Source organism: Capricornis sumatraensis, chromosome 6 (assembly GCF_032405125.1).
Source record: "Capricornis sumatraensis isolate serow.1 chromosome 6, serow.2, whole genome shotgun sequence".
In the NCBI taxonomy this organism is placed as follows: domain Eukaryota; kingdom Metazoa; phylum Chordata; class Mammalia; order Artiodactyla; family Bovidae; genus Capricornis; species Capricornis sumatraensis.
The window spans coordinates 104,316,730-104,332,356 of NC_091074.1; the positions used below are offsets into that span (position 1 = coordinate 104,316,730).

The 15,627-nt window shown below is 36.6% G+C and overlaps 1 protein-coding gene across 4 annotated transcripts in view; it reads left to right on the forward strand.

Moving 5' to 3' along the window:
- The window catches only part of FSD1L (fibronectin type III and SPRY domain containing 1 like), a 48,623-nt gene extending 33,757 nt beyond the window's left edge, over positions 1-14,866 (forward strand). Inside the window, exons 9-14 of one of the 4 annotated variants that reach the window (XM_068974306.1) lie at positions 2,515-2,644; positions 3,264-3,296; positions 6,642-6,742; positions 7,191-7,442; positions 12,363-12,451; positions 14,744-14,866. In XM_068974306.1, coding sequence (XP_068830407.1) covers positions 2,515-2,644; positions 3,264-3,296; positions 6,642-6,742; positions 7,191-7,442; positions 12,363-12,451; positions 14,744-14,866 — 728 coding nt within the window. The remainder of the gene's footprint in view (positions 1-2,514; positions 2,645-3,263; positions 3,297-6,641; positions 6,743-7,190; positions 7,443-12,362; positions 12,452-14,743) is intronic. The other 3 variants (XM_068974307.1, XM_068974308.1, XM_068974309.1) reach the window with 3 other exon arrangements.
- The last annotated feature ends 761 nt before the right edge of the window (positions 14,867-15,627 follow it).

The window sequence follows — 15,627 nt, forward strand, 5'->3', positions numbered from 1 at the left end:
GACTAAATTGATTCTAGTCCTTTTGAGCAGTTCTCACTATGGGGTAAACCCCCTGGGCTTGAGGTAGACTGATACTCAACCCTGAGGCCCACTGAACCTTCTAGAACCTTCTGGGAGACTTAGTAAAATTATCTCTTAAGAAGCTATGGGTCACAGGTTTTCTAAGGTTATTCCATACCACTGGAGTGGCTACTAATGACAGCAGGAGCTCCAGAGAAAAGTCAGGTTTTTTAAAGTACCATGGTAAACAGTTGTTTACTGATTTTTTGACTTGTTGTAGCCCTTCTTGACCAACCACTAGAAATAAATATATGAGCACAGAAGTGGAGGGAAAGGGAAAGAGAGATGGAGATTAAATAGTTGCGTCCTACCAAAACTTCATATCCTGCCACTTGTGGTGCTTGGTGTAGAACATAGTGAACCTTGTTAATATCTGTCTCTCCAATGTATGTAATTTCTTCTTTTATTGAAATTACCAAAAGTGATGATTTCTTATGACCAGAACTTTTAAAGTATATTATCTCTTCCTTGTAAAGGTAAATGATGTGATACTAATCACCAGTTGCTTTCTAGCCTCAAATGTTAGTATCTATGATATAATTTTACAGTACAGAAAGTAGCCACCAACCCAAAGTAAACATTAAAACATATCTGTCCCTTATTTTTTTTGGTACTTTGTCTACACAGACTTTTAAAGATATGGAAACTAATATCTGGTTTCATTACAGGGCTTGTATGAGAGATAAGACTAACAGTTGAGGCCTCACTTTTGAGGGCAATCTTTTTTTTAAACTTCATAGTAAAATATTATCCTTGTTACTTAGAGAGCCTCAGTGATTTAGTTGAGGCTTCATGAAGGGACAGTGTCCAAAAAGGAAGAGAGAAAAGATTGCTCCCCTGAGTTTGAAACCTATACCATTCTGTTCAGGGGCTATGGTATTTGATAAGTCTGATCTCAAGTGGCTTGAGGGACAATACCTGTTTTTTGCCACCCTTGACTCTACTCTCCTCTTCATCATCAAACATAGGGAATAGCTTTATGATTTTTTTTCTTTCCTTAGGATTTTAATAAGCAGCTGAGTGTTGATGGCACCTTGAGTTATATCCACTGTTTCTTTTAAAAATTCAGATGCCCTCACATGTATTAACTAATAACTAATATAGAGGTTAACTCTGTTTTCTTAAGACAGTTCATTCTTGGTAATATAGGATCTCAGTTTTGTATAATCCTAACTTTTCAGTACCTCCCTTTTGAGGAATTCTATTTCCATTTTTACTGGAACTGTATTATTTCTTCTTTCAGTAAGTTCATTTCTGTTTACATGCATGTTTTAAAAGCTATTAACTTTTTTGCATATAGTATGACATTTTCTGGAAGTGGTTATTTTAGTCAATTTGTATTTAGAATGTTTTGAAGTACAGTGAACAATAGGTCAGATGAATAGGTGAAATTAAAGTGCTGTTTACAAAACAGTAGAGTATAAAAGAATTCTGCATGTACTAGATAAGCATTAGGTTTTCTATATGAATATTTTGTTGTTTGATGATGAATATTTCACAGACACACTGAACCTTTAGCTAAATCACATATTATCCTTAAGTGAAATGGGGTATTGTAAAGCAATATTTCTTTAGTGAATACTTATAAGAAATTTAAACTTTTGGAGAGAGATATAGCTAATAAGCAGATTTATTGGTAACTGTGTAGTAGATGATACCTTGCTTAAAAAGCAAATTCCAGAAATTGCATATTAAATTGATACATTTCAATGATTAACCCTCAGTATCCAAAAGGAACAAGTGATCCTATGTTAAACTGATTTCCTAAATTAGCAGTTCTAAGTAAGTCTTATGAATAGCACATAGTTCCCCGATACCAAATAATTTGAAAAGCGTAGCTTTGTGTTACATTTTCTTGATTTGTTTTCATTTCAGTAGCCCTTTCCCCTCATCTATTCTTTGCCTTGTAAATCATCTTAGCTCTGTCAGCTGAGTTATTTCCCTTGCTTCTGCCATCATGGCCTGTTTCTCCCTGCTTGCCTTATTTTTGAAAATACTGGGAGTTTAAATATGAAATTGTTTAATGTTAGAGCAATAGAGTGTGTGCGCGCCAGGGTCTATAATTTTACACCACATCACTTTCTTCTCATCCTTGATGCTACTAGCTCCTCTTTCTGTTTAGTCGTAACAGTCAGCTGATGCTCTGATAATAGGAAATTGAAGCTATCTTGCTACTGGAGATTCCATCAGAAGGAAAAGCAGAAAGAACTGTGACCATGCAAGTACACTGTGTTTGGTTGGAGTATAGGATAGATATATAGAGGAGAATAAAGGGAAATAGAGGAGGAATTGGTAGATTATGGCTTTATCATTGTAGACTTTAAATCTTAAGGTTAAGAATTGAAACTTTATATACAGTGTTGAAATCTATTGGGCTCAAAAATAATATGATGATGGCTGTGCTTCAGAAACTAGAGATATGCTACATTAAAAATGAAATATTGTTTTGGTTAGCACTTAATTTCAATTTGGATAACTCATCGTCCCATTTGAACCTGAGAGTTGAAGATACCTGTGTAGAGTGGGATCCTACTGGAGGAAAAGGTCAAGACAGTAAAATTAAAGGAAAAGAGAACAAGGGCAGGTAAGCTCATTTATTAAGTCTGTTATCTGGATTAAATGCTTGTATATTGATTCTTATTTGACAGTAACTAGAAATGAAATTCTTATTATTAACACCAAAATGAAAATACAATATTGTTTGCCAGTACTTGAATTTGTCATTAACATTTTTCATTTTTTCTTAGTTTTTTTCCTAATCCTCTTCTTACTTACATCTTTTATTTCAGTATTCCATTTCTTTTCAGGTTATATCTACAGCAATTTGAACTGCTTAGAGAGAAGTTCCTAGCATAGCTCCTGAATGTTAGACTTACAGATCACCTCTTTTAGCTGAAGGTCTGCGTTGAATGACAACTTTTACCCTGTACAACCCCAGTGTTGGGCCCCTGGTCAGCAACCTTGTGAACCAGAGACAGGCTTGGCACCTTGTGTTACTGTCAGACTGACTTAGGTAGTCTTAAAGTATGGAGGCCTCTTTTAACAGAGATGAATTGTACTCAAACTGAAATAAGGTGTAATCACTGTGAAACAGTGAATCAAAAGAAATTCCTCAGCCGACGTTTCTTCTGATTTTATTATATAAACTGTTAAATTTAAGTTGTAAAGCAATCTCTTAACAGTTGCCTATTTTTATCTGACAGTGTCCATGTTACTTCACTGAAGAAACATTCAAGGTGATGATCTATGTCTGTCTAGTTCTAGGATCTAGTCTATCTAGCTTGGCTGAATAACTTAAATTTTTCTTTAACCAATAAGCAGAACCCATTGCAGCAGCCTTCATAAGCTAAAATATTGCTTTGTGTAGACTGTCTGTATTGGTAGCTTATGTTTTGGATTTACAGCATTATATAGCATTATGCTTCATATTATTTAGATTATACTGTATATGATAACAAAACAATAAGCTCTGCTTTAAGTCTTTCTTGAATTAATTTCGTTTATATGATTTTTTTCTGCATTTACTTATACCTGGCATCTTTCTTGTTGTGCTGTATTCAATATATCTAACATTACAGCTTTGCTTTTACAAATATTTGACATGAAGCAAGTTTAAAGTGTTCTATGATTTATAATAATCATACAATTTCAAAAGTATCAAAGATTAAAAAAAAGGTCATTACTGAAATTATTAGAACAGTGCCAGAAAGATGAATCATTTCAAATTGCACAAGTAATAATGTGCTGATTTGAAGATACCCCATATCTTTCCCAGAAACCAGAATGTGTTCTCTTTTCAAAATTACTGTCTTCTCTTTTTTCCAGTTTATTTGCTTATTATTGGTGAAAGTGATTCATAGTTGGTGTATTAGAATTGTAAAATGCTGCTGGATTTGATAAGATCAGTGAAATTTGGTCATTTGGAGATTTTTAGACTACTTATGTTTATAATTTCATCATGTTATTTCTCTTTCTCTCATCTCTTTAAGCGTATTTTGTATGTGGGCTACTTCTGGAATGTTACATACATTTATTCTTTCCATAAATATTTATTTACTGTAGGATGTCAGCTGGATATTGTGGGGTTTATAGGGATAAACATGGTCCCTGCCTTCAAGGAATTTGCCCTAACTTATGTAAATGAGCTATCTCTCTATATATAAATAATAATAATCTGAGATGGAGATTGTGTTCAGTAGTATGTGTGAATCAGGGAGTTTGGAGGAAGAAAGATTTCCTGAGCTGCCAGATGTTGAAGTGGTCAATTAGGACAGTGAGCCAAACTGAAAATAACAGTGCAGACTTTGTTCACTTACTGTGATAGCATAAGTAAGAGGCGCAGAGGAAGGGGTGCTAGGTCACCCAGTGTTCCGTTTTCACAGCAGAATGGCACGGGGTGAGGGTTAGGTAAACCAGAGCAGATGGCAGATGGTAAGTATCTGAGGACCATCTCGCTGCCCAGGGAGAAAAAACAAAAGCCTTCTTCTGTTTTGTGGACCTGAGGCCAAGGAAATGGGAAAGGTTAGGAGTGGGAAAGTATTGAGACGAGTGGAGAAAAGTGTCTTCAGACTGCTCCCCTACCCTTCCCCCTTTAAGGAGGTCTCTGAGGAGGCAGCTGGAAAGGGTCTCAGCTGAGGGCCCCCTCCCATAATGGACCCTCTGAATACAGGTATCTAGTCTAGGAATGCAGACATGCATGGGAGCATGGAGTTACATAGGAGCAAGGGGGATTGCAACTCCCTCCAAAACCTGCAGTGAACTCGCAGTGCACCAAGTCTGGTGAGGAGAAGGCAAGCATTTATAATTACTTCCTGTTAGGCCTGAAGGGTCATACACAGAATTTTGGCCTAGAGGTGGACTCCTCAGAAAGGTTATTTAGCCTGGTAGGATCTGGGAGACCTTCATTGGTGGATTAGTATTTAAGTTGGTTCTCAAGTAAGTGGAAGAATGTGTAGCCTTTGGACTTGGCAGTGAGAGAACGAGAGATGGAAGGGAAATGCACTGAGGCAGATTGCCTGAGTTTAAGGAATGCTTGAGCTGCTACTTTTAGCTGGATAGTGCCGTCCAGAGGTAGGCAGCCTGGAAAGGCAGTGCTGTGTGCTTAGTGCCGGGCTCCTCTGTCCATGGGGATTCTGCAGGCAAGAATACTGCAGTGGGTTGCCATGCCCTCTTCCAGGGGATTTTCCCAACCCAGGGATCAAACCCAGGTCTTCCACATTGCAGGCAGATTCTTTACTGTCTGAGCCACAAGGGAAGTCCATGAATACTGGAGTGGGTAGCCTGTCCCTTCTCCAGGGGATCTTCCCGACCCAGGGGTCTCCTGCATTGCAGGCGGATTCTTTACCAGCTGAGCTACCTGGAAAAGTGGACCAAATCAAGAAGAACCTGAAATGCCATGCTACGTTCTTTGTAGGTAGTAAGGAAGTACTTGAAGATTTTAGAGTGGGAGAATCAGAGTTAGGTTTATCTTCTAACAGTGAACAAATGACTTGGGTAACAGATCAATTGGGAAGCTGATAAAACAGTCCAGATTAAAGATAACAAAGAACCTTAGTTGAGACAGTTGAGTGACTGAGGTATCTTTAAAGGGTGGAATCGTGTTTGCTTTGAGACAATAATAACTGTTGTACTTCTTGCAAAAAATGTATTCAAGGTTGAATTCTAGGGTGCTTCAATGGAAGACTTTTCCTTATTTAACTTTTCTTTGAAATTTAAATTGACATTCTCAATATTTACATGTTTTTCTTTTTGCCATGCTTTCCCTTTATTTCTTTACTGCTGGTAAGTTACGAATTTTTTGTTTTATGAATGCAGCAGTTTGATATAATTGAAATGTTAATTTTTAAACATCTTTTGAGGTTTGGTCTGTTTTGAGTTTGGGGGAGTTAGTGAAAGGCCTTAATGCTGTCCAGTTTACTATATCATATAATTTGAAAAAGGGAAGTCAAGTTGTATCTTGTCCATTTTAGTAGGAGAAATGCTTTATAATACTTGATATTACTCTGTGCATGGATTTGGGTAATTGCTATTTTTTTAAGAAGAGAAGATACAAAACAAAAATACCTCCTGCTTATGAAAATAAAAAAGTTATTTGATTATGATAAATCTTAAAAAGAAAAATAGCAATTACCCAAATCCATGCACAGAATAATATCAAGTATTATAAATCATTTCTCTTCCTAAAAAAAGACTTGCTTTTAATTTAAATTTAACTGCAAGAAATGTAAGTTATATAATCCATTATCTTTCTGCAGTTCTTTTTTTTCCCCTTGAGTTCTTTTTCCCCTTTTGTCTTGTCCCATTTTGGCGTTGTCTCATGTTCCAACTGTGTATTAATTTGTACAAGCCTTGCTCTCTCTGCATGGTATTAGTGTTTTTAGCTTGCTTTATGTTGATGACTTCTTACATGTGTTATAATTGACAATTCTGTTTAATAGTAAATAATTCAAATAAAATTAAATGTTGCTTTTTGTGCAGCATGATCAGAAAGCTCTTCAAACTTTCCTTTTATCTGTAATTTTAGTTTGTGAAACATGTACAACATAGAATATTTGTTTTTCTTTTTGTTCCTGTTTATATAGAAGTGGTACCCCATCCCCTAAACGGACATCTGTAGGCTCCAGGCCACCAGCAGTAAGAGGCAGCAGAGATCGTTTTACGGGGGAATCGTACACAGTGTTGGGTAGGATAAACATAATAATTCTTCATTATCTCAGATTAAAAGCATCACAATCACATGGGTGGACTTTCTACTCAGGGGTGGTGTGGCTGCCTGTGTATTGAATGAATATTTGCCAAAATTTCTACCCCTGGAAGCCTAGTTGCTTTGGTAGGTTTTCAAATTATCTTTTTATTGATATGTTTTGAATTCTACTTCAGTTTATGTAGTACTCCACATTTATAACTCTTAAGGGGATAATAAGGAAGAAAAGTTCTGAAGCCTTTTATATTCAGAGAAGTTAGTAAACATACAAGTCATTATAGCAGATACTCTGCATTTAGTGTCTGTGTAACATGATTATTCTCCTGAATCAGACTTTTTGGTGCCATTTTGTGGGGCCAAATATAGGTAAAACTCTGTAAGTCATAGAAACAGGTAAGAGTTAAATTTACCTTCTAATCTTTTGTAGGAGACACAGCTATTGAAAGTGGACAACATTATTGGGAGGTCAAGGCCCAGAAGGATTGTAAATCCTACAGTGTGGGAGTAGCGTACAAGACTTTGGGGAAATTTGACCAATTGGGAAAGACAAACACTAGTTGGTGTATCCATGTGAACAACTGGCTACAGAACACATTTGCAGCAAAGCATAATAATAAAGTCAAAGCCTTGGATGTTGCTGTTCCTGAAAGAATAGGTGTGTTTTGTGATTTTGATGGGGGTAAGTTCGCTGATTTTCTCCTAAGTCATTTCATCATCATTGTTTGTATTTCATTACTCTGCATTGTGCTTAGTTGCTCAGTCATGTCTGACTCTTTACGGCCCCATGGACTGTAGCTTGACAGACACCTCTGTCCATGGGATTCTCCAGGTAGTGGGTTGCCATGCCCTCCTCCAGGGGATCTTTGCAACCCAGCGATTGAGCCCAGGTCTCCCACATTGTAGGTGGATTCTTTACTGTCTGAGCCACCAGAGAAGCCCATGCTTTCCTATAGTAATAATCTGTACGGAATTTCCACTAGTATTGTGGTAAGGATGTTTTGACCTACTAGGATTTGATCACAAACATAACTTCAGGTCTGTAGTTGACTGAAAGGGCATGTGATGTCTGCTTGCAGGCCTATAAAAGCTCTCATCTATAATATACTAAATCATTCTGAAAAGAAAGATGTTGCTAATTTTAGTCATGAGCATTAAAATGTCTTATGCCCATTTTAATTCCTCCCTTACCTTGCTTTGTTAACTGTTAAGAGTGGTAGGGTCAGATTTTTTTGAGTCATAATAGACCTTAGAAATTACCCAATCCTTTTGCCACATAGTATGATTTCCTTATTACATTATCTCTGTGAGTAGTTGCTACTCCTATGCTTGAACATTTCTGTGTGAAGCTAATGGTCTTAGAAGGCAGCCTGTTTCACTGTAGGATAACATTTGATTAGAAGGTTTTTCTTAAGTCAATTCATTTTGTCTCTCAGTAACTTCTGAGACTCTTGCTGTTAAGTCTTGTCATTTGAAGAAACACAGAATTATGTTCCCTAATTTATATTTACATTATAATCCTTATTTGTTTAAAAACTAACATTGCTTCTCTTTCCCTGTTTTTCCAGACTGTACATTCTCTGTAACATTAGCTGTTCCTTTTAATTTAATTTTTCCAAACCTTTATTATCACCTGTGGTTGTATACTATGTCTATATGTATTTTAAAGATTGATTCTCAAAGTAGAACACACAACTTCTGACCACCGTAGATTAGTGATTTGGCAGCATGATTTCTAGTAATATGACTTCACAGCATTGTAGGTCAGTATTGAGCTGGTAGCCACCTAATCCACTAGATCTTCTTTCCATTGAGTTCTGGCAGATTATCTTTTTCCTCTGATGTTAGGCAGTGTAGAGGTGTTTCTTTGCTGTTTGTAACTCAAATGAAGAACACTGATTTGTCCTTAAGTTTCATCTTAATAGATTTTGCCAATCTTCCCTCCTCTTAAGAGCGTCTAAAAATTAACTTGGTGTTTATCTTTAAGCTTTTTCAGTTAGGTATTTGATAAGTATCTTGTCTGCTGTCATCTAAATATAAAACTTTTGTAGATGAAGTAGGGAAGAAAAGTAATTCCCTAAATGCCTCACTCCAAGTTGACACTTAAAGCTAATAAAACCAAGTTTTATGATTTTAAGTAATGTTATGTCCAAAGAGTTCCATGAAGTATCAACCTAGTTATTCAAAAAGGAAAAGAATTGACTTTGGACTGATTTCTTTTTAGTGATGACATGTCAGTTTTGCTGTATTTTTAAAAATTTACTCACTTAGACTCATAAACAATTTTCCTCAGGATAAATAGTAAATTTATTGGTATATCAATACATTTTTTCTTTTTAAACTACAAGATAGCATTTGCTTATCTTCTTCTGTCTCTTTTCCCATACTTTGTGATTCCTTAAATATAAGTATAATTAAAGATACTTAAAGATTAAGTATAATTAAAGATTCCTTAAGGATAGTGAAAGTTAAAAGTGAAAGTGAAGTCACTCAGTCGTGTCCAACTCTTTGCGACCCGTGGACTGTAGCCCACCAAGCTCCTCCATCCATGGGATTCTCCAGGCAAGAATACTGGAGTGGGTTGCCATTTCCTTCTCCAGGGGATCTTCCTGACCCAGGGATCAAACCCAGGTCTCCCACATTGTAGGCAGATGCTTTAACCTCTGCACCACCAGGGAAGCCCCATAGGATAGGATAGGAAGGATAGTGAGAAGTGTAATTGTTAACCTAAAGCATAGGGTATAGAAAAAAATTGTAATGTAGGATGGGATCAGATTCTGAGGGCCTTGAAAAATAATAATAAGCTAGTCTTTTTTTGGTAGTTGAAGAAGGATTTCTGTTTATTTTAGAAAACTGTAGTTATATGATGGTAATATAGTTTTAGACATATTAGAGAATAAATGGTTAAATGTGGAAGAGGTTGCAAAATACTGAGAGAGGAAGACTTTTCAAGGTGGTCTTTAAGTAATACAGACAGGACCATGTCTGTTTCGTTAAGTATTATGTCCTTATTGCTTGGCAAGTGCTTTACACCAGTTCAGTTCAGTTCAGTCAGTCAGTCGTGTCTTGACTCTTTGCAACCCCATGAACTGCAGCACACCAGTCATCCCTATCCATCACCAACTCCTGAAGCTTGCTCAAACCCATGTCCGTCGAGTCGGTGATGCCATCCAACCATCCCATCCTCTGTCATTCCCTTCTCCTCCTGCCTTCAATCTTCCCTAGCATCAGGGTCTTTTCAAATGAGTCAGTTCTTTGCATCAGGTGGCCAAAGTATTGGAGTTTCAGCTTCAGCATCAGTCCTTCCAATGAATATTCAGGACTGATTTCCTTTAGGATGGACTGGTTGGATCTCCTTGCTGTCCAAGGGACTCTCAGGAGTCTTTTCCAACACCACAGTTCCAAAGCATCAATTCTTTGGTGCTCAGCTTTCTTTATAGTCCAACTCTTACATCCATACATGACCACTGGAGAAACCATTGCTTTGACTAGATGGAACTTTGTTGGCAAAGTAATGTCTCTGCTTTTTAATATGCTTTCTAGTTTGGTCATAACTTTTTTCCAAGGAGTAAGTGTCTTTTAATTTTATGGCTGCAGTCACCATTGCCGTGATTTTGGAGCCCCCCAAAATAAAGTCTGCCACTGTTTCCACTGTTTCCCCATCTATTTCCCATGAAGTGATGGGACAAGATGCCCTGATCTTAGTTTTCTGGATGTTGAGTTTTAAGCCAACTTTTTCACTCTCCTCTTTCACTTTCATCAAGAGGCTCTTTAGTTCTTCTTCGCTTTCTTCCATAAAGATGGTGTCATCTGCATATCTGAGGTTATTGATATTTCTCCCAGCAATCTTGATTCCAGCTTGTGCTTTCTCCAGCCCAGCGTTTCTCATGATGTACTCTGCATATAAGTTAAATAAGCAGGGTGACAATATACAGCCTTGATGTACTCCTTTTCCTATTTGGAACCAGTCTGCTGTTCCATGTCCAGTTCTAACTGTTGCTTCCTGATCTGCATACAGATTTCTCAAGAGGCAGGTCAGGTGGTCTGGTATTCCCATCTCTTTCAGAATTTTCCACAGTTTGTTGCGATCCACACAGTCAAAGGCTTTGGCATAGTCAATAAAGCAGAAATAGATGTTTTTCTGGAACTCTCTTGCCTTTTCTATGATCCAGCAGATGTTGGCAATTTGATCTCTGGTTCCTCTGCCTTTTCTTTACCAGCTGAGCCACAAGGAGGGTATTCTCTGCCTTTTCTGAATCCAGCTTGAACATCTGGAAGTTCACAGTTCACATACTGTTGAAGCCTGGTTGGAGAATTTTGAGCATTACTTAACTAGCATGTAAGATGAGTGCAATTGTGCAGTAGTTTTAACATTCTTTCGCCTTGCTTTCTTTACATAGTAAACCCTTAATAAGTATTGGTTGAGTGATTAGTGGTAAGAGATGCCTGAGCAGTGGGGAATCAAGAAGAATGGATTTGATGGTGTGAAAGTAGAATTCATAGGACTTGGCTACTAAAAATATGGATTGGAGGAAGGGACACAGAAGAACTAAAGATGACTGAGGTTCTGTCCAGTGTGATCAAAAGGATGATCATGCCCTCAACAGAGTAGAGAGTATAGAGGATCCTGGGGAAAGATGAGATACCAACGGGACAGCCATGGGGCATTACTTAGCTGAAGCTAAATACTAGTTATGGCATCACAGAACGGCCACTGAATATTGGGCAGAACCCTTAAGTGTTGTTGCTCTTCTGTACACTAACTTTGTGACCACATATAGGTTGCTTGGCATTTTGAAGTAGTTTATATAAATAGGAGACATAATGTTAGATTCTTTTCTAGTAGACATAATGTTAGTTCTTAGCTGATTTATTATGGGAACTTTATAGAGAGAAAAGATCCTAGACAAGCATCTACATTTAGAATAGGAGGAAAAGAAACAAAAGATACCCTCAGAATAAAGAAACAAACCAAGAGAATAGTCATGAGAGAAAAGTCTGAAGAAATGATAACAGTTGCAAGGGTGTCATCAGGTTGGACAGTTAGGTGGTCAGAAGGACAATGATTTATTACATGACCATTGTTGAAAGACTGTCAGGAGACCTTAAAAAAGAACTAAAACTGAAGCAGTGATAATTATACCATGATTTTAGAGATTAGGGTATGAGTATGGCTTTAAGTAATTAGAGGACAAAGTCTAATAGAGTAAACCTTAAATGGTGATAGGATTGAGTGAAAAGGCTGGTTATAGTAAAAAAAAAAAAAGGGGGGGAGGAAGAAATAACCGTGGTTTTTACTGGACTAAGGAACCATTTGTTAAATAATGGTTAAAAAGAGAAGTCTATAGTTGAATAATTAGATAGTACCAGATTATGAAAGCACTATGGAGATCTTAAAAACCAGGGAAAGAAAAGTGGATTTGGGCTTTTTCTTAAACATGTTTACTACCGATTTTCAAGTGAGAATTCCTAAGTCCAGTCTTCAAAGTGACAAATATTCATTTGGTTATTACTTTTATGCATGATTATATGTTAGACTTAATTAGATGTTAATTTTTTTTTTCCAATAATAAATGTGACTTTTTTTTCTTCTTCCCTCTAGGTCAGCTTTCTTTCTATGATGCAAACTCAAAACAGTTGTTGTATTCCTTCAAGGCAAAATTTACTCAGCCAGTACTACCTGGTTTCATGGTTAGTATCTAATTTATATTTGGTTTGGCAACTTTAAGGAGAATATCTATGCTATCTATTTGGGGAAACACAATATCTTATTTTTTTCTTACATTCCTCTTTCTTTCCCCAGTCTACCTCTCCTACGCCTGTGATTGTATGTTTTTGGTATATTTTACTGAAGTAAGTGTTGAGACATAAAAGTCTGCAAATCATAAGCATGTAGTTTGATCAGTGTTTTCATAGGACTGCACTCATTTTTGTAACCAGGGTCTTGGTCAGGAAGTGGAACATTGTACCCATTTCCAGCCTCTAATGGCCTTCCTCTAAAGAGATTACTATCTTGAGTTTTATAATACCATAAATTTATTTGCCTTCCTTTCAACTTTGTATAAATGGAATCTTACAATATCTTTTGGGCTCAACATACATTGGTGAGATTTATGCATGTTTTTCCACGGTGTGGTAGTTCACATAGTTTTATATGTATATGTATAGTTTTTCATTGTATGACTATATCAGGATTTATTTACACATTCTAATTTAGTTGACTACTTGAGTGCTTTCCCATTGGAGACATTTACAAATAGAACTTCTATAAATATTCTTGTTAATGTCATGCTTTGCCCAGCTCAAGGTCACAGAGATATTTTCTTTTGTTTTTTTCTTGTAACTTTATAATTAAAAAGTTTTACATTTAGGTCTTGATCAATTTTGAGTTAATTTTTATATGTGATACAGAGTATAGTTTAAGATCTGGATCTGTTTTTTGCATATGGATATCCACGTGTTCCAGTGCCACTTTCCGAAAAAGGCTAACTTTTCTCCATTGATCTGCTCTTCCACTGTTGTGCTAGATAGATATTTTGAGTAAATATTTCTGTAAATCACTTTTCAATAAAATAATACGATAGTTTCATAATCAGAGTAGCATTTGTATTTCTAAAATTTATTTTTTATTGAAATACAGTTGATTTACAATGTTGTATTAATTTCTTCTGTACAACACAGTGACTCAGGTGTACACACATATACTTCTTTTTTCCTTGACTAAGCTGTTTGCAGGATCTTAGTTCCCTGACTAGGGGTTGCATCTGAGCTCTGGCAGTGAAAGCGCTGAGTCCTAACCACTGGATCGCCAGGGAATTCCTCTATACACTCTTTTTTATATTCTTTTCCATTATGGTTATCCCAGGATATTGGATATAGTTCCCTGTTTATGCTCTAGGATCTTGTTTTGTATCTGTTCTCTGTGTAATAGTTTGTTAACCCCAGACTCCCAGTCTACCCCTTCCCTAACCACATCCCCCTTGGCAGCCATGAGTCTGTTCTCTCTATCTGTGACTCTGTTTCTGTTCCATAGATAGGTTCATTTGTACCACATTTTCTTGTATTTTAAGAGTTATCATTACTGAACCTTAAAGTTTAAAAATTCTGGAATGTTAATTATATAGCCATGTGTTTCACAGTCTGCAAGTTCTTTGTAACTATACTATGGTTACTGAGTAAATATTGAATACTTAGGATATAGTTGAAGGTGGGAATACATAAAAAATTTCTAGAATCTCCCTTGCTTTAATTTAAGCTTGTCTGCTACATACATGGCAGTTGATGATAGTTTAAATGATTCATATTTTCACATTTTAATTCTCTTGACTCTATTCCATATCAGTTATCATTTACTTTACTGAATGATAGCTGCTTTCTTCAACACAAGTGAAGCAGTTTTATCTTTCACAAACTCATTCACATTTATAATAGAATATGGCAAGTATATTTGGATATTGCCATTTGTGTTTTTCTCAGATTATCTTAGAGAATTATAAAAGGGTTCTTATTGTTAACAAGTTAGGGAAGAAGCTAATGGGATTACTCTGTTAACAGAGGGGTGTTAGATTCCTATAGTTTCAGGCCACAACCCATTGTCAAAATCCAAGGCAGTAATTGGGATGAAAAAGATGAGTCCTTGTGTGTTTCTCTTGGTTGTGAACTTTAGTATCAGTAATGATAGTATCTTTTGACTAAATTAATCCAGTTTAGTCTCTAAATTTCTACGGCCCTATTTCCCTCTTGTGTGTAGCTCCAGTGAGTTCTGCTGTCATAAGACTTCCTTTGGCCAATACGGTTCTAAAAGACCCCTGAGTTAGCCTTTCTACTTCCCGTCACTTCACATATGAAGGTTTTCCATTTGGAATTTGATGGTGTTCACTTGTGTTCACTTATTTTTGCCTTTTAGATGGAAAAATGTCAGGATCCCTTAAGTCTTCACTTGGTTTGAAGTCTGACTGCAGCTTTGTTTCTGTCCTCTCTTAGGTTTGGTGTGGTGGACTTTCTTTGAGTACTGGGATGCAGGTTCCAAGTGCTGTGAGGACTCTTCAGAAAAGTGAAAATGGAATGACTGGCTCCACTAGCAGCTTAAACAATATTACTCAGTAATGCCTACTCAGAATATGTTTATCTTCCCCCACTCCTGTTTGATTGGGTGGCCTTTTCCGTGCAGTTACTAATCGCAGCAGTCTACAAGTGGTGGAAGTCAGGTTTGCTACCTTCTGCTCTAAGGTCTGGAATCTGTTCGCATCCGGCATCTCGTAGGAAGCATTCACAGGCGCCTGCTGTGGGGTATCAGAGAAGCAAGCAGACATCTAGCAAGAAACTGATGTTTTGAAGAGTAAATGGGAAAAAAAGGCAGTGTTTAAGTAGTTACATAGAAACTCATTTTTGTGTTTGTTGGATTACTTTGACTGTTCTAAAATGTTTAGTTATATATGGTAGCCCTGGGACCTGAGGGAAAAGCATTTATATCTTTCCTCTATACGTTCCCTTTTTTTAATGTCATCATTACCTATTATTTCTTACACTGACGCTTTAAAACTGTACAGTCTTCCATGGTTTTCTAAAAACTGAAAAAATTGATTGGGCATGCTAGAAAGGTTTTCTTGGTAGTTTATTTTTCCCCTTTTATAAATAAGTTGAGGTTTGCTAAATGATTGTCTTTTATTTTTCAACTAGATTGTATATCATTTTCTTCTTTCCAAATATTGTGACATTTCTCTCACAGTTTATAACTCAAAATAGAGAGTGGACAGGAAGTGTTTCTAGATATAATAGCTTTAAATTGCCCAAATTTCAGTTTTTTACCTGCTGCAAAGGGATATTCTTTATACATTACCTTGTTTAATTAGACTTCTTTCCATTAT